Source organism: Podarcis tiliguerta, assembly GCF_965153285.1.
Source record: "Podarcis tiliguerta genome assembly, chromosome: 4".
NCBI classification, from domain to species: domain Eukaryota; kingdom Metazoa; phylum Chordata; class Lepidosauria; order Squamata; family Lacertidae; genus Podarcis; species Podarcis tiliguerta.
This window is the reverse complement of record NC_139537.1, coordinates 25366840-25386382: the sequence shown is the minus strand read 5'-3', so window position 1 is coordinate 25386382 and position 19543 is coordinate 25366840. Positions and strand designations below refer to the sequence as shown.

General features: G+C 38.4%; 1 protein-coding gene across 11 annotated transcripts in view; it reads left to right on the top strand.

The window, feature by feature from the left end:
- FLT1 (fms related receptor tyrosine kinase 1) overlaps nucleotides 1-19543 on the top strand; it is a 482624-nt gene that overhangs the window by 383934 nt on the left and 79147 nt on the right. For all 11 annotated transcript variants that reach the window (XM_083437024.1, XM_083437022.1, XM_083437023.1 and 8 more), the window contains 7 exons: nucleotides 3415-3511; nucleotides 4218-4441; nucleotides 9343-9467; nucleotides 16347-16509; nucleotides 16601-16737; nucleotides 18897-19071; nucleotides 19276-19393. In XM_083437024.1, coding sequence (XP_083293150.1) covers nucleotides 3415-3511; nucleotides 4218-4441; nucleotides 9343-9467; nucleotides 16347-16509; nucleotides 16601-16737; nucleotides 18897-19071; nucleotides 19276-19393 — 1039 coding nt within the window. The remainder of the gene's footprint in view (nucleotides 1-3414; nucleotides 3512-4217; nucleotides 4442-9342; nucleotides 9468-16346; nucleotides 16510-16600; nucleotides 16738-18896; nucleotides 19072-19275; nucleotides 19394-19543) is intronic.

The window sequence follows — 19543 nt, the reverse complement described above, 5'->3', positions numbered from 1 at the left end:
GAGACCAGGGCCCTGCAGGATCTGATTTCTTTCCGCAGGGCCTGTAAGACAGAGTTGTTCCGCCTGGCCTTTGGCTTGGAGCCAATTTGATTCCCTCCCTCCCTCTCTTTCTTTTTTCTTTTCCTTCTCCTCCTGCGATGAGGCTACATTTTAATATTTTAATGTTCCATTATTTTAATGTTGTATTTTACTTTTGTTTTTAAGTTGTAATCAGTCATCTTGTTTTTATTATTGCTTGTAAGCCGCTCTGGGGAGGGTGGGGTATAAATAAAAAATTATTATTATTATTATTATTATTATTATTATTAAAGGACATGGTCACCTCCAGACTTTCAGTGTTTGGGGATGGGATTCAGTCATGCTTATTCAGGTTGTGCAGTTAAAGTTGATTTGATTTTCTTGTGCAACAAACTCGCTTCTCAGACCTTTTGTGATAAGGAAAGTGATGGGGAAATACCTTTGAATGTGTGGGATAACAATTGCAACATTGTATAATTTTCCTTCCAACAAATCCAAGTGAATGCTCAGTAAACAACTGGCCTTGTTTAACCTCCCTGCAAACTTGGGCAAACAAATCAGAATGAATGATCAATAAAGAAGTTATCTGGAAGTGACCATGGTGGTAGTAATGTGTATGTCAAATTTCAAAGGCTCTTGCTCTAGTTAGTCAAAGATGTAAAGGTAACTTTAAAATGCCTTGACCCATTGGATGGGGAAAATCAGTGGCACTTAGCCGTTGGTGTGTGCTGCTCTATGCAAAAGAGAACTGCCAAGGAGAAACTATTTAGCCTTGGCTGAATAATTAACTCACATTCAGATACCTGGGAAGATTGTGCTATGGCTCACAAACACACTTTACAGAGAGGCACCTCCCCTTTTAGAAGCTGCTTTGCCTTCATTACATAGGGAAATCTGCTATTTATCTAAAGCACACACAGTTCCATTGGCCCTTCTTTCCTGTCATATTTTCTTTTAATAACAACAACAACATTAAATTAAATTAAATTAAAAAGTGAACACTTTTGTCAACACTGTGGCAAACTTATGCCGGACAGCTTTAAACACATGTCAGGATATTGTAATATTGTTAATCGTTTACAGAAGTTTTTGGTTTTTTAAAATATATTTATTCTTTTTCCATAACAAATTATACATCCAAAACATCTTTTTTACATCCAAATTCCTCCTTATTGACTTCCCTCCTCCCACCTGAAAAACCTTCCTAGTACTTACTTTCTCCACATTTCTTAAATTTAAATTACACCACCATATTATTAATTTTTTACAATCTAACAATATTCCTACCTTTTCTCTTCACAGAGCTTCCTTAAAACTTACAAACGTTATCTGATTATCACTTAATTTTTGCATATATTTAATAAATTTCATCCAATCTTCTGTAAATCTTTGATCACGTTAATCGTTTACAGAAGTTTTATAGGAAGTGATTTATAAATGGAACAAATTAAATAAATAAAAATATTCAAATGAGCATTTGCCTTGTTCATTTGCTATATTCCACCCACACTCTGTGCTCTTTTTCCAGCCCCATCTCTCTGGCACTTCCATATCATTCTCAGGTCCTTCTCACTGTCAAGCATACACCTCCCCCTTCCTCCTGCTCACACACCCAACTTCATATTGCTTTTGCCTGCTTCTATTCCTGTCCTAAATACTGTACCCTAAGCCCTTCTCCTCTCACACACTTTTACACACAATCTCCTTCCTTATCAGTGGCAGACCTTGGGATCTCAAAATTTGCCCCCCCCCCACCTCTTGGCTTCCGTTCTACATCATAGTTGTTTCAGCTCCTGTGTCTTCCCAAGGCTTTGCACCCAGTGCCACCGAACAGGTCATGTTCCCCTAAATCTTCCTCTGTCCTAATGCTGGCTAAGGAATAAATTAAATGGGATTAAAGTGCTTTAGAGAAGTGCTTAAGAGTTATTTGTCAACAATGGCATTAGATTTCTATTCTCCTGTGGTCATGCTGAAGAAGAAAAGAAGAGAGGAAAAGCTTGATCCTGAAGCTTGAACATAGCTAAGCTATGGTTTAGCTTTCCTTGCCAACCAGGTCTAAGAATGATTAGTGAGCAGAAGGGGAAGCATCTTTTGTACTCAACATGTTATCTTATTGCTTTTCTCTTTTCCATGTCCCATTCCCTACCCTGCTCCGTTCCAACCCTTCTGCTGCTTCTCTTGATACCTCACTGATTCTGCCTTCATAGGAAGATTAACCCCATTACCTATTGTTTGAGAGTGATAGGCTGTTCTTGGGTGAATTCCTGCAGTCATTATTGACGCAAACATTTTGGTTAAACCATAAGCAGCCTGATTACAAGCTGTGTAAAATGAATCTAAACACTGTATTGATTGTAGTGGGCTTTAAAAAATCAAGCCCTACACTGAATAACTTAAGGATTTTGTCCCATGTGCATTTCAGTCTGACATATTCTTCAAAGCTGTCTTAACATCTGAGAGTTTCATGACTTTATTTTTTTTCATGTCTCATAAAATAAAAATGTATATCTGCTGCATACTGAATGAGTAACTTTGCAAGTTACTATACATAATAAATTAGTTTGATTATCATGTGGATTTATAAATCTGAATGTAGAATATAATGAAATAATGAATGTTGAGTTAGTATGACTGACAAGTTTGCTCCACAAGCCCTCTTAAAAAGAAAGTTGCTTAAGAGAACACTTAAAAGTATTGTCAATAATGGCATTGTATTTACCAGAGTGAATATAGATTTAGATACATAGTGTATGGGGTGTTAGAGGGGGGTAGAGCCTCTGGTGCGGGACACATGTTCCTTTGAGGGTACTTTGTCCCCCTGTCCCCACCTTGCATTTAGTTCTCACTTGTAGGTCCTAGTTCTCACCTGTGGCTGCTTGAGGTGTTGTGCCTGAATGAATGTTTATGTTTTGACATTAATCTGCATAGTATTATGTCTTGAACCATGTACACCACCTTAGACACTTGGAAGATAAAGGTGGTATATTTTTGTAATGAAGAAATAAATAAATTCTGGGTGGTCATTACCATGCCAAAAAAATTGTAAATTTACTGAAATATAGATTACAGTTAACAGTAATCTGTAACATTCGACCACATAATGAGGCAGATTTTGTCACATCCTTTCAACTGATCATAACAATAGAATATCAGGTGAATATACAATATAGCTAATCAGGCGGCTGATTGCTACTAATTTGCAGGTCCAGATCCACTGTGCCTGCAGTTTACTTTTATAAAGCCATTCAAGCAATTGCATGTATGGCATCCCAGCTAATTTGGCTCTGTGTGAAAACACTGAAGCCCTTTTAGATAAAAACATATTAATTTGAATAGATACAAAGCCCATCAGTTTTTCCACCAGTTTTAATAATCTGGATTTTCCTTGTTTTCTAGGCTCTAGTTCGGGGTCCAGTTGGAAAGGTCCAAAGCTAAATATAACAGGAACACAGCATGTCATACAAGAAGGAGATACTTTAAGCATCATGTGCAGGTAATCATCCAGGGTGCACCTTTTATGAATTTGCTCTGTGGTTAATAGGGTTTTTTTTTCCTAGTTTGTTTTTCTAGTTGGTTGCAAGAAGGAATTTTTGTTGGAAGAAATATAGGAAGCTTCCTTATACCGAGTCAGATTCATTTGTCTATTTAGCTTAGTATTGTCTGCACCAGGCATAGGCAAACTCAGCCCTCCAGATGTTTTGGGACCACAACTCCCATGATCCCTAGCTAACGGGGCCAGTGGACAGAGATGATGGGAATTGTAGTCCCAGAACATCTGGAGGGCTGAGTTTGCCTATGCCTGGCTCTGCACTGATTTTCAGTGGTTCTTTTCAAATTGAATGGGGGACTGAGTGTTGAGATTCCTGTATTGCAGGGAGTTGGACTAAATGACCCTCAGAGACTTTTCCAGCTGTACAATTCTATGATTCCAAGATTTCCAACAGAGGCCTCTCCCAGTCTTAGCTGGAGGATGCTGGGGATTGAACCTGGCGCCTTCTGCATGGAAAGCAGCTAGTTAATAGTTCTTCATTTTCTTTTGTTTTTATTTATGATGTCGCTTTTAGAAAACAATATTAAGGGGAGCACCAGAAATTACTAGATGCCATATGATTAAGGCTTGGGAATTGGTGCCATATAGTGGTAGCCAAACATAATTGTTTTGTTTGTTTATGCTTTTGCTTTCTTATCTGCATTTGCAGTGGGGAAGTGGCTCATTCATGGTCTCTGCCTGAAAGTCTAAGCAAGGACAGCGAACGACTGAATATAATTCCATATAGTTGTGGAAGGAACAGCAAACAGTTCTGTAGTAGCCTGACTTTGAACAAAGCTCAAGCAAGTGACACAGGATATTATAGCTGCAAGTATACATCTTCAAGTGCGGTGAAGAAGAAGACAGTATCAACAATATATGTATTTATTAATGGTAAGATCCCGATTATCTTTTCCTTCTTATTAAAAAAAATACTTCTCTGAAATGCTAAATTTGCATTATTACTTAAGCAAAGGGATCTACATCTAAATGAGCATATTATCATCAATGGAACATCTGGGTCCATTGAAACCACTTGGGATTGTTGTGTTGCAATGTGTTCGGAGTTGTGGGGCCAAAACAGACATGAACCAGGAGATTTGTAATCGGATTTCTAACCTTTTCTGGTTTTATTTGCTTTTTGAATGGGTGGGTAACTTGTGAGCTACCCAACAAAAAGTTTTTTTGTGACCCACAAAGACTGTCTTTCTATCTCTCTCTATGTATATTCACTACTCCAATGGGTCCTCCACTGTCATGCCTTGATGCCTCAGCCTTTTGTGTACTGCACCTTTTGTCTATTAATTTTTTTCCAATTTTAAATAAAGGGGGGTGGGAATTGGCCACTCCTATGGGCCCTGTGGTGTGATCCTATGATATGCTGTGATTGTTATTCCCCTCTGCCCACCCCTATTTCTCCTTTTCAAAATAAAATGTGCCATGCCTACTTTACACCTTCACCACACCCACTTACACATTTTGGTTATACCCACTTTGACATGTGACTGTTGGATAGTTAGCCATGGATCAGTGTACTGCTTGGCCTGCAAAAGGTTAGCCACCCCTGTTCTAGAACAGACTTGAAATGAATTTGGGCAATGGCATCCTGCTTTTCCCTGCACTAGGTCTATTAACAGCTTCAGGATGCACACATAGGCGCATATGATTTATATCCACAAAACTGTGTGTGTATGTGTGGGTGGAAGGGTTCTTTATCATCTTCCACAGTGCCACTGCCCCCAGACCAAGTTGGATCCCCTTCAGATGTTTTCAGATTTGAAAAAGGCATTGGGAGATTCAGTCACAGATCTCCTATGTCAAATGTAGTTTGGCTACCATGGGAATGCAATTCAAAATGGAAAATAGAGTTAACATTTTATCTACCAGCCTAAGAAAAAACAAAGAACAGGAAAGACTTGGGGCATGTGGAATTTTGCGTGCTTTATCTGAAAGGAAGTGGACCAGAAATGTGTCTATTAAATGATTAGAATACGGCATGAACCATATCTTACAGTATCAAATATATATATTGAGTAATATCCTTATTGTTGCTAGGTGTGTGCGTTTTTAGGCAAAAGGTGTGAAATGCCACCCCATTGCCAGAAAAAGCACTGGAATGTCAAAGAACAATGTAATTGACTTTTAGGAAATTAATTTTTTACTATCAGGTTAGTGCTTGAGTCACATCCATTAACCTGTTATAGTGCTTGGCTACAATCCTGATTATTGTGACTGCTTGGTTTTCCTACTGTCACCAGTGGGAAAGAGAAATATGTGATCTTTCACAGGGTGCATAAGAGGGTGTTCATGTATTTCTCTTTCCATGCATGATAGCGTACCATTTCAGAATCATGGATGTTGGCTACATTTCATAAATTAACTTGCATATTTCTCTCATACATATTTTGGGGGTGTCCTCTCCCCCAGCATCTTAATAAAAATGAATATTAATATTTGATTAATGAGTAACATAAAATAAAGATTCTTGACTGCCTACAGCATGCCCATCTGATTAATAAAGACTTTAAAATGGAATATTAATTTTGCACCTTTCATGTGAACCAAATCCACTTTGAAATCTTTGTTACAAAAGTTTGCATGGCCTGAGGACACAGCTGTATTTTACAAGCAGTTTTACAATTAGAAATAATGAGACAAGACTCCAGATAAATGGGTTTCAACTAGGGCCACATTTCATTTCATTCATTTCATTATGGTGGCTTGAAACTAACTTTTAAAGGCTAGGTTTAGGATACTAACTCTTAACTCATAGGATTACTTGAATTGGGTGAGCCACCTTTCCTCAGTGGGAGGGGCATAAGTAGTCATTACCCTTTTCCTTGAATCGCACCCATTCAGGTGAATAGGTCGGCCTTCCTGAGCCCCCTCTTCCTCGTGTCCCACAACTCTGGTAAGGTAAGGCAGGTTAGCCTCAAAGGTGCACTGTATCCAGCACACAAGTTCAACAGTCATCCTGTGAATGGCAAGGCTCAGGAAAGCCAATCATCCTCAAAGTGCCAAAGGATACTTATCTAAACTCATCTGTACTTGTTCAATTTACCACACTTCCATTTCAAAATATTACAGACTTAGCTTAATTAATGCCATGGATGCACTTAACCACATCCCTCCCTATTGCATACAGTACAATAACTGTTTACCTTAATATATATAAAATAAAACTCTTTAGTTAATATTATATAGGAGGCAGAGTTCTTAATTGTAACATCCAAGTTCGAACATTGAGAATTTCCTTTCTTTTCTATACAAGTTTGAGTTCTATCTCCTTCTAAATGAAATAATTTACCCCTGGGGTTAATATATTATATCCCTTATAGCCATGTTTTAAGATGGAAAGGAAAGTGAAATTAAATAAAGGTTATGAAAAGCCTTCAGACAAATAATTAAAAAGATGCTGTCCTAGAAAATGTGATGCATATTCCTTTTAATCAAAGGTAGGAAAACATTTGGAAGGCTTTAGGCTACAAACAGAGCCCTGGGCTCACAACAAGAGTGGAACTCCCTGATGATGTCAAGAAGAGTGCTGAATTGGCTGATATACCTGAAAGTTTATGATAGGGACTATGGCAATCCTCTGCCTAGAGCCTGAAAATCTAATAGTTACTTAATTGGAAGATCTATTATCCATCAAAATGCTCCCTATCTTACTTTCTTTTTGTCTCCAGTTTCTTACAGTTCAGTTTCTTGCCTCTTTGCTTCTTCTCCCACCACTCTGATTTAGTGAACAACATATACTAATTTACTCACCTGGGAAGTGGGAGGGTCAGTACCCTGTGAGCAACAGAGGGAAAGTGATTTATTTGTACTAAAAAGCACACAAAATTAATAAACAGTCTGCAAACTTATGGTTCTTTGGAGGTTGTCTCAAGGGCCATAGGATTCTTTGGGTCTGCCTGTCCAAGGGTGGAGAGAGGGGCCTGCCCTTGGAGAGGGAGTTCTGACCTTGTATGCCTCTTCTGTGAGAGTATAGAAAGGTCCACAGCCCATGCCTGCCCAGTGTCAGAGCTCTGGAGAGGGCAAAATCAATGCATGGTGGAGGTATGTAGGCAAAGGCTGGAGGTCTACAGGATTCAAAGCACACCCATCCCATGATCTGACTCCAGAACTGGTGGCAAAGTTTGCCAGATCTGGAGCTGGTGTAATTTATTTCACTCCCATTGGAATTTTAAAAAAATCCAGAAGAAAAAAGAAAATAAAAATGTGTTGCATCCCTTCAACATTGCCTCTGCTCTTCTTCCCCTCAAAGTTTTTGAGTACAGTACTCTGTTATTTTTAATTTTATTTGGTAATAAAGAAGGCTACAGATATATTAACATGGGATTATCTGGAAGGTTGTTTGTGTTTAAATGTGTAGCTGTGACTTGTAAGCGGAAGGAAAAATTACTTTTGAATATATACAGTTATTAGTATTGTCGGAGAAAGACAATGCCATTCAGCGGCCCGTGACTGTCACCTCAAGTGTGGAACTGGTGACATGAATGTATCCGTTAAAGTTAGAATGTTCTTTACATATTGTACTGGTTTCCTGTCACTCTCTTGAAAAGGGATGCAAGGCTCAAGATGACTCCCCTCCCCCCACTAGTACATTATTGGCATCAGCCAGTGGTGACACTGTGTCTGCAGACACTACGGTCAATCTTCAGGGCAGCTCTTCCTCATACTTAAAATGGCCTGCAGGTTATACATACAGGAAACTGCTCTGCAAAGTTTGCTGGTTTTGGAGAATAGCTTTTAATTTTGTGACAAGGATGAATGAGTCTCAAGGGAGTAGTAACAAGTAGCATTTCACTGGCGATATGAAGAGCTGGTGACCCCCCCTTTATAACTGTAGCCCCTGCACAGAAAAAAAAGTGTTTCTTTTACAACTGTAGAAGCAGGATAACTTTTCATCTTTCCTTGGATCATATTGCAAAGGAAATGTTGTTAGTCTGTTTTGATACTTAGGCAATTTTTTTGTCCTCCTTCTTCTTAAAACAAACAAACAAAGAAGTCCTTGGCAGTCACAATAGCTGCAGAGCAATTAGCAACCTAAGGCTGCAATCCTATACCCACTAACCTGGGAGTAAGCCCCACTGAAGTCAGCAAAACTTCTAAGTGGTTTACATAAAACAATAGAAAATACTCATTAACAATACTGATAAAATAAAACATTAGAAACAAATGGACATAGAAATAGAAATAAAATCAGTAGCTTTAAACCTCAAAGACATAATAAAATTACATGATTGGGTAGGCTTCTCATGTATAGTATTGCATTGTGAGATACTTTATATGGCAGAAGATAGATGAATAGGATATCAAAGCACAGAACAGATTTTCAGAAAAAAATAGTTTTGCAAATATAGTTCCCAAAGTAGATAAACTCAATGAAATAAATTAAGTAGAGATGCATATGGTGGATTTCAAAACCTTTGGCTGTAAGGCTTCAATATATTGAAATGAGTCCTAGTTATGAACATTGTTGCTCAGATGTGGGGGCGGGGGAGGGAATGTGCAAAATTGTGACCTTGTGTGGTGAAGAGTTCGCAACCATTAAACACTTCCCACTGAATATGTGGCTTGTTCAGGTCTATGCATAGCTCCAGCTACACAGTTTCACACACTGACCTAAATTCCTCAAGCCAGCCCATTTTTCTGGCTGGCAGATATGTCCCATACTGATTTAACAACATGAACCACAATTCAATGGGTGTAAGTGTCCATGACTCTCTATTGGATAATGGTGTACTGAAGTCATTTGTTGTGACTTAATTTTTCTGTTATTCTTTTTGCAGACACACACAGTCCGTTTGTAAAGCTCAACAGAGATCTGCCAGATATGATACGTGTTTTTTATGGAGAAGAACTTATCATCCCGTGCAGAGTTACAGTACCAGATATTCCTGTTACATTAAAAATGGTATTTGGATTTTGCTAAGTAAAACTGGATTGCTTCCTACATCTGTTATACAGTGTTTATGCTAACTGTCTCCAACCTGGTGCCCTCCACATATTTTGGACTACAACTTCCATTGATCCCCATGTGTTGAGTGTCAAAACGTAAGGAGGGGACCAGACTGAGGAAGGCCAATTTATGCAGCTTAGTAATGTTTTTATTTATACAAGTATAGTGAATGTTTCTACCTCCATTGAAAGAACTAGTGTCAAATTGAAGCAAAATAATTGGCTGTGAGGAATGTAGACAGACTCAAGGAGGACAGCAGAAAGTTGTATTAAGGCATCAAAAAGAGGCGAGCAAGAACCAATTTCTGTGGTGATATTTCATGGGGTGTTTTCAATTGCCACACCCCTCTAGAGGAGGAAATAAATGAACAACAGCCATTCAGTCAGAGGGGGAGTCCATTTGTTTCACAATAATCCAACTGCAACAGTTTACAGAATATAGTTCTAACAGAAGACCTGGGAAAAAATAGTCAAATGCAAATGCACTGGAATCAATTTGAACTCTTATTACACTAAACAAAAGCAAGCTATCTTGTCGTCTGGGCTTACCATTCATCTTCCTGTCAGCCTTCTGCTGAAGTAACTGCATGACACAGCTCCATCTCCTTCCACTTCATTCTATGACTGAACGCTCTTTAGTACCCATGACTTCTCCATCCTCCCACTGTCTGTACTTCAGTCCCTCACTTCTGATGGAGCCAAAAACAAAGTTTTTAAAAGTGTATTTTATTTTTCCTCCAAACACATCCACTGTTGAATAAAATACAATCACACCTACTATCCACAACCACAAGTCTCAGCATCTGAGAGCTATTTTTATATTTGCCGTGTTCTAGAGAGTTTCTGAAGACATGCCTAAGAAATTACATACTTCTCATAGTGTTCTTTGTAGTCTAGCAAGTTGTTTGTGGTCCAGCAAGTGAAACTGAATGCACAGAGCAGAGCATGGGAGTTTCTTAAGCTATTTGACAAAATATTTTTTTTAAAGCTTTGTGTTCTTGTTTTGAATAACAGGATAAGCTTGCTCTTTTTATTCTGACCACTTTTGGATAAACTGCAGCTTTGTATTTACCTCATGACACATTAGCTAACAATTTTCAACCAATAACTTTCTTTTTGTTGATTTTACATACCCACATTAAACCCTCCCTCCCTCCTAAAAAAATTATTCTCAGTTTGTCACAAAAAAATTGCACTGCCCACCTTACCACACCGAAATATCTGTATGGGGGGTTTCCATAGCTGTATGGTAATTAAGAAAAATTAAGCACAGTAAGTTTGAATGCTTTTCAACTCAGTAAACCAAGCAAAAAGCCAATGAAATATATTGAGGTTTAGTTTACAGATAGGTGGTTCAGTTATTAAAATTATGTTAAGTGTACTGAAGTGCTTACCCAGTGATTTCAGCTGGCCTTCATGCATCCTTTCGAAGCTGTAGCCCTTGAGATGTTTTGGGACTCAACCCCCAACGAAAAGGGTGTGTTTATACAGATGGTACTGCTGTACTGGATCCAGATTCAGTGGGGGTGGGTCTTAGATCAGTGGTTTCCAATTAGCTAATTACTGAGGACCCCGTTTTTCAAAAGCCAAGCCATGGACCCCCTACTTTTGAAAATTTTGATAACTCTATGGTAGTTACCTCCACAAAGCAATTTTTTGAACAAAATGTGAGGTAGCCCCTAATAAGCAAAGGATTTTAGGTATACTAAAAAACAGATTAGGGTTGAGTGATATCTGGTTTTCAACATAAATCACAATGTTCAACATTGTGCTCTCCCTCATGTGAGGAGCAATATATTCCTCCATATTGCCACGTCAAAATTGTTATCGCATTGCGATTTCAAAATGGACCATAAAATTTGTGATATTACCAAGCAAAAATGAAAAGAATATAGTTGGGGAAGGCAAGGGATGGGGCCGTGGACTTCCTGAGTGCATTCTGCAGACCCTCAGGGGTCCCTGGACCCCTAATTGGGAACCACTTTCTTAGATAATGAAGTTTATTTATTTTTAAAGTTAATTCTCTAATATATAACAATAATTATGAAGCAAAATGTGCACACATACAATGATTGCTTCATGACAAATGACCCTATTCCCACCTTGCAGTATTTTTAGCCAATGTGTGAAATCACAGTTGTGATTGATGGAATGCTTTGGCAAAACTAGGCTGATAAATGCACTGTGGAAGACCATAAAATGGTTTCATACTAAACCAGGAAGTCCCTTCTTAAGACAATTTCCATTCTGAAGTCATGGATTTCTCTGGTGCATATGTGGCTACTTTTTCTATCAATTTAGACAATGGAAAAAGGACTTCCTGGTTTATTTCGATGCCATTCTTTGCTTTGCTCTGGTAAGGAAGTGATTGTTTTCCAGAGAAAACAATTGAGAAATGCAGGATTTTAGTGTAACTGTGATGTCCACACAAAGCAAAAAGTTGCAGCAAAGATAGCTCTAAATCTCAGCTACCAAGAGCATGAATTCCTCTTAGTTGTCTGAGCAACAATCCTTTGCTTAGCAGATAAGTCATTTCATGCAAAAAATGTTGGGTTGTATCCAACAAAGTACATACAAACTCCAATTAAACCCACTGAAATTGTTGTATCTAAGTTAGCCTTGCCTATTAATTTCTGTCTACTAGTGAGCGTTGGCTACAACTCATAATATTTTTTCTGAGAATGTAAACATTAATTTTTTTAAGGCAAATAAAGTCCTTCATTAGTCCATCTGTGTTGCAAGTAAACACTGTGGTAGAGAGAGTATGGATTATTTAAACTGCAGTGCAATCCATTGTTGTGAGCCAGTTTGTGTTGGTTCTTTTTTAGAGAAATACAGCTGTAACGGCTGTTAAGTTGATTGTGGTAGCAACTTGAGATGTAGATTGTTGCTGCTGAGATAAACATTTAAGTAGGTATATTTGTGTGAAAGACTCAAAGCCTTTTTTCTCAGGAAAACAAAAGAAAAGGGAGACTGTCCAATGCTGATAACATTGCTATAGTTATGAAGTATAAATAAATAACCACAACAAATGCTCTTATAATAAGAATGTGCTGTGTGCTATATAACAATGTAATTTGAATTTAACCAAGCACAGGCATCTCTCCTGAATCTTGGTTGCTGTAAATCTCTCCGCCCACCCCCCAATCTGAAATATCATTCCTATTCTTGCACTGGTGGTGGAAAGACCTGCAGTAACATAACTGGTTTGCAGCTCATGAAACCTGAGAACTTTGCACGATTTGGGACTGACATTGGAGGAGAAATATGGTTCTTGTGTCTTAACAGTTATGTGGCAGACAGAAATTGAATAGGCTAAACCTTTCCTAATATGGAAATGCAATTATGGTGATATTTCATCTGTTTACCTTCTACCTTTCAAGCATCTTATCACTTGTGTGTGACTTCTGCCCCCTCAAAATGCAAATTTGCATAAATTTGCATGTGGCACAAAGCACATACAAACTTTATGCAAATTGGTATCCTCCTTTGCAGGTAGAGAGAAGGACCAAACCACATACATTGTACTGGATCCTTAAAATCCTGTTTGCATCCCAGTTCAATTTCCATCGGCCCCAGCCAGCCTTGCCAGTGGTCAGAGATTGTGGGTGTTTGGAGTATAACAAACTCTGGAGCACCACAGGTTCTCCAGCCCAGCTAGATAAATAAAGGGAAAGTGCTGTACCTCAGTGGCATAGAATCTGCCTTGTATAGAGAAAGATCTAGGCTCAGAAAGGCCTTGTGTGCAGAAGGGCCTAGATAGGGCTTGGAATCTCCCCTGCCTGAAACCCTGGAAAGCTGCTGCTAGTCAGGGTAGATAATGTTGAGCTTCATGGATCCAGTGTTCCTAAAGATGTACATATTAAATCAAAGGGAACGTTTCCTCCCAATGCATCTACCACCAGCGCTAAGTCAGCATTAACAATTGCACTATAAAATGAATGCCTCCCAATCCTCCTGCAGACATTCATGACTTTGGTGGAAACTTTATCTTCGACAGAATACAGTATCCTGAAACAGTGGGCTGTGCATGCCTCTTATTGTCATTGTCTGTATATGCAATGATGAATCAGTTGAAGGATCAAAAGGGAAATGTTTATATCTGGCAACAGTAACCACAATAGGCTCTCTAGAATTCAAGACACTTTAGAAAGTCAGTCAGCAGGCTATAAAGTGGCAGAAAGTATTTGTATGTACAGGACACACTCCTCCCATCATTTAAATTGTGATTATGGCTTCTTAGCAGAGATGCTGTAAAGATAAGGAAGTATATTCCACTGTGTCACTTTAGTCTAAGCTGTGATTGTTGTTCATTCTATTAAAACTTTTTTTTTCTGTCTGGGGAAATAACATAAAATGAAGGGAGGTGACTTGCTTTGCAGCTCTGAGCTTTGTGATCCACGATCACTGAATTTATTAAAGAAGAAATAGTATACTTAGCAGTCTTCACTGTCACAATCAGTGCAGATTTCTAGGTTTTGATTCAGAAGTGTCTAAATCAAAAGCTCCAAGCTCAGTGACCAGTCCCAGCACCCCTATGTGTATATATTTTTACCCTAGCAATGGGTGATAGGATCCTCCTCTTTTCATACCATGGAGCATAGTTGACCCACAACTGGTGCTGCCCAACCAGATTAAGTGCTGGATGCTGCACTATTATAATTATTATTAATTAAATTTGTATACTGCCCTTCATTATAGCCCAATTGCTCCTCCACTCCCAAGATAATTGGGTTCTTTTAGTGTGGTAGCACCTATATTCTGGAACTCCCTGGCTATTGACATGAACGTTCTTGTTTAGACAAGCCTACCCAGATGTGTAGAATGGGGGTTATATGTTTTAATTTGTTGTTAGTTTATTGTTGGTTTTATGTTTTGAATGACTTACAGTAAATAGTTGCTTTTATGGTTTTTCCTGACCTGATAATGTTATGGTTTTATTCTTTTTGTGAAGCACTTTGAGGGTTTTTTAATGGTCAAGTGGTATATAAATTTTATGAAATAAAAAAAAAAAACAAATAAAAAAAAACAAATAATGTTTTACTGCCTTTTAAAACAGCAATAGTCAAAGGAGCCAGTGTAAAGACAGGTTCCATCACTTCAGTGCCTTCTAAACTGATGATCTGTAAGGTATCTGAATACTATCTGATGTTTAAATCTTTGTTATGCTTCAGTAGTGTATGGATTTTAGACTTTTAAAAAAGGGGGTCACAGGTTCCCTTGTACTGTGTATAGCAGCAATCAATCTTTAGTTTCCATACATGAGGAGAGATTTCTTAAATTTATGGTGAAAGGGGAGGTAGGAGTGTAAAGAAGATATTTCGCCCCCTTGCCCCATGCACTCTGGATATAAGCATATTGAACTCACTTTCTGCTCCTGTTGCTGTAAATAATAACATAGTTTCCCCCCTCATTAACATTATGAGCATAAAATTTCTTATGGTGCGAGCCCTGGAGATTCAGAAGTGACTCACCTCCATGGGTGCCTTGGTGTGCGGCCTCTGCTGCTGCCTTGGTTCTACAGCACAAACTACACAAGAGGTAGCTTGCCCGGCATACAGCCTTTCCTGCTGCTGCCTTGCTTCCTCATGTGGCTGGCATGACTCAATACATAGCTGGTATGCACACAGCAGGTGCTCACTTGGGCAGAGAGGCAGCTAGAAGGCACTCAACCTCAATGCCCTCCCACTCTAGCACCTCACTTGTTTTGTGGAAAGCTGGCGTCTTTTTGCTTCTTCACTTTGGTCTCCTGTGCTTAGGTACAGTCTTGAGCTCTGCCATGCCTAGGTAACTTCAGATCTTGCATGAGCATGCCCAGTGGTGCAGCAATAAAACTGCTAGCACATTTGCAAAGCCAAGCAGGGTCTGGTATGGTTTCAAATTAGATAGGGAACCATGCATTGAGATTCCTGATTTGGATTCCCCCGGGGACCCTTCCAACTCTATGATTCTATGATGCTTTCATTTCTGGCTCAGTCAAAGCCATGAGGTGATAACAGTCTACAGCAGGGATAGCCAATGTGTTGCCCTCTAGGTGTTACAGCCTACAGCTTTCATCAGCCCCAGCTGACCAACCATTAAGGATGATGGGAGTTGTAGTCCACAATATCTGGAGGGCACAATGTTGGATGCAATGTTGGCCACCGACCTCTGTAGTTAGCTCTACATAGAGAAGCCCCTGTAATTTGGAACATTAGGGCATGCTAAGCCACACGTGCTCATTTGTGACTTCTAAGTTGTGCTGTGATGTCACAGACATGCCTGACAAATATACATGCCACTATATATTATAATAGGCTAGATTTCCTTCTTTAAATGTTTTCATATAACCAAACACACACACACACACACACACCCCTCTCTTTTTGTGTGTGTGTTTGCAAATTCCCATACTACGAGGTTTGTTTCTTGTCTGGAATGGCCTGCTGTCAACATTAGAAAATCCCCTAACTGCCAATTTAGAGGCAAAAATAGTGTTCTGGTATGTGATGATCATGCTTCTGCAAATGAAGAACATTTTCCGAGGGAACCATATTGGTCAACAGGAAGTCAGTGGCATAGCAATAAAGCCTGAGCAATCCCATTTGCTATTGCAAAATTATGAATAATGAAATTTTTTTTGGGGGGGGGGGACATGAAATAGTCACATTCTACACCATTTTTTTATGTTATGAGACAAAAGTGCTATTGGAAGCCCTTTGAGTAAATATATTCATATAGGTGTTTAGTTATGTTCAGGAACTTTTAAAATTCCTTTTATAAATTAACCATTCATTAGTTTCAGGGGGGAAGCACCTAACAATAAAAAGAAGTAATGAATTCGTTTCATTTTTAGATGCCAGGAGTTAACATCATTCCTGATGGGAAGACAATAATCTGGGATAGTACAAAGGGCTTTATAATACCAAATGCAACATATAAATTCATAGGCCTTCTCAGCTGTGAAACAAGTATTAATGGCCATGAATACAGCACAAAATACCTGACATTCAGGATGAGTAAGTATCTTTTGGTTTCCTCAGTCAGTAATTTCAGTTATTTAATTAATTAATCATCGGATTCACTTTTCTTTCTTGATGTATTGTGTAGACAATGAAATCCATAGTGTCCGGTTAAATGCCTCAAGACCAGTCAAGTTATTAAAAGGAGACAAGCTTGTCCTCAACTGTACAATCACTACCGCCTGGAACACAAGAGTGCAGATCACATGGAGTTATCCTGGTGAGGTGGGTACTCTTGCACTTTTCTAAAAATATAATTCCACAAAAAGAGGAACTTCCCATATTTTACATTCCCTTGGGGTGATCAGGGCTTTTTCCAGCTGGAACTCACTGGAACTATGTTTCAGCACCTCTTAGATGGGTGCCATTGCCATTCTAAGCGAATGAAGGAGGTGTTCATGAGGAGTTCTGGCACCTCTTTTTCTAGAAAGTTTCCTGCTTGAATGACCAAGCAAGCTTTACACAATGCATTTGTGTTGATTTCATAACAACCGATGAATGAATGAATTAAACTTATTAGATTTCATGATGTTGGTACTTATTACCAACTAAGAGTATTCTTTTTAAAGAAAACATTTTTGCCATCTTTCTTGAAGTAACAGACAGTTTTTCAACTCAACCTTGGAGAAAATACTACAATTCATATGTCCAAGATCTCACTTTTTATGTGAACAATTATTTTTAAACAGCAGTTGTGAGCTTAAACACCTCACCATTTCAGGAGCATGCACACAAACAGCTGCCACTTAAAAGTATTTGTCAGGAATCCAAAGTAAACCTTGCTAAGCTTTGCCATTGGTGAAAAACACATGGGAACTGCTCACCCATCCGATTTCTGTGCAAGAATATTAAAGTCATGATAATTATTTTAGTAGCCACTGAATCTACAGATATTGTTGGAGCACAACTCCTATCTCCCCTAACCATTGGTCATGCTGGCCAGGGCTGATCGGAATTGTGAGTCCAGTAACATCTGGAGGACACCACATTGGCTACCCCTATGCTAGAGGAAGGTAGCAGTTCATAGTTAACTTCCAACAGGACCTTCCCTACCACAGTATTTATTTAGAAAAGTGTCAAATTTATTTAAGAAAAGTGTCAAATTGTCACTTAATTAGATGGAAGTTTTTACTAGCCTCTAATGCCAAAAGCACCTGATGCCCACAGTACGAGAATGTGATCCTCTGTGTGTGGTGCCAATTCATAAGTTTCAAAAATATCACAATCTCATTTTATGTTCCTCTATCCATCCTCTCTTTTTAGATTGAGAGAGAATATCCAAGCCTTACTTATTGAGCTTCATGGCTGCACAAAGATCTGAATAGCCACAGTCAAACCCAATATACTGGCTGCTGACTCCCAATAACTCTCACCCTTATTGCTACCCTTTGGTATATCCTTTACCACCATGCTCTGATTATGAGTCCATGATCTTCTTTGTGCTGTTTGTGAGCATTGCAGTTTCCTGTTATTCCCGGAGAGAAGCAGCTATTAAAATTTACAAATATTGGAATTGGTTGCTAGTGTATCAGATGAATAGAATAGAATAGAATAGAATAGATTCTTTATTGTCATTACACAAGTGCAACATTGCACAAGTGCAACGAAATTGGATGCCATCCCTTAAAAACAACAAAAGCAAAACAACAACAACAACCAAACAAACCACATTCCAGCCACACCCACACCAACACCCATCAAACTCCCAGGTCACACTATCGAGTTACAGCATTCAAAAAGGCCACAGCTCTTGGATAGAAACTGTTTTTCAGTCTATTTGTCCTTGACTTGATGTTTCTATATCTCCTGCCAGAGGTTAATACTAGTGTAATTAATAGCTAGACATCAATAACAAATACTATATAGTATCTTTCTCTTTTATAGATATGTGGGCCCCTTTCAGAAATTAATTTTCTATATGAAGTACCATATTTTTCTGTCTATAAGATGCCCCTATGAATAGTACACTCCCTATTACTCAGATTTAAGAAAATGGGGGGAGATGTATCTGTGTATAAGATGCCCCCTAATTTTTTACATTATTTTTAAGGAAAAAAACCTAGTCTTATACACAGAAAAATACGGTAGTTGTGTGGTCTTCTGAACTGCAGTGAAGTAGACTCTGTTTGAAATTGTGAAACACACAACACAATGGGGCTTTGTAAAGTGTTAAATTTGCATTACTTGATTAAACCACAAACAGCAGCTTATTTTATTTTATATTTATTTATCATTATATTTATATCCCACCTTTCCTCCAAGCAGCACAAGGTGGCATAGATGACTCTCTCCTTCACCATGTTACCCTCACAACAACCCTGTGAGGTAGAAGTTGTACAGGTGTTAATACCTTTTTTCCATGTAAACATTTTTCTCCTGTCTAGGCAAGCAAAAGAGGGACCATAACTAAAAGCATTATACCAAGGAACGATGAACCCAATCTATTCTACAGTATTATTGTTGTTGATAAAGTCCGTGATATTGATAAAGGAGAGTATACCTGCAATGTGACAAGTGGCCTATCTGTGAGATCAGTTAAAACAACTGTTCATATTTATGGTAAGAAACATTATGTTTGTGCAGAATGTATGATATTCATATTCCAGGGCAATGAATGGAATACTTAGTGATGGATGACTTTTGTGTAAAAGACCAGGGTTGCTGTCCCAGTTTGTGTTATATCTGTGTGATCAAGTGGCTTCAGTTATACTTGTCCAGACCACTATGTTAAACACATAATTTTATTTGATTTATTTTTTTAAGATAAACCATTCATCAGTTTGAAATATAGAAGAAAAAATGTACTGGACGTTATATCTGGCAAGAAGTCCTATCGACTTTCTATGAAAGTGAAAGCGTTTCCTGCACCAGAGGTTGTATGGTAGGATTACACTTTTTTTTCTGCATACAGAAAGAAGCTACTTATTTGGAAATACATATAACATGCTTGCTCAGGATTATACATTGCACCTCCAAATAAAAAGATGAATAAACATGCCCTGAAATGAACTTGGAATAAATTATTTGTTAC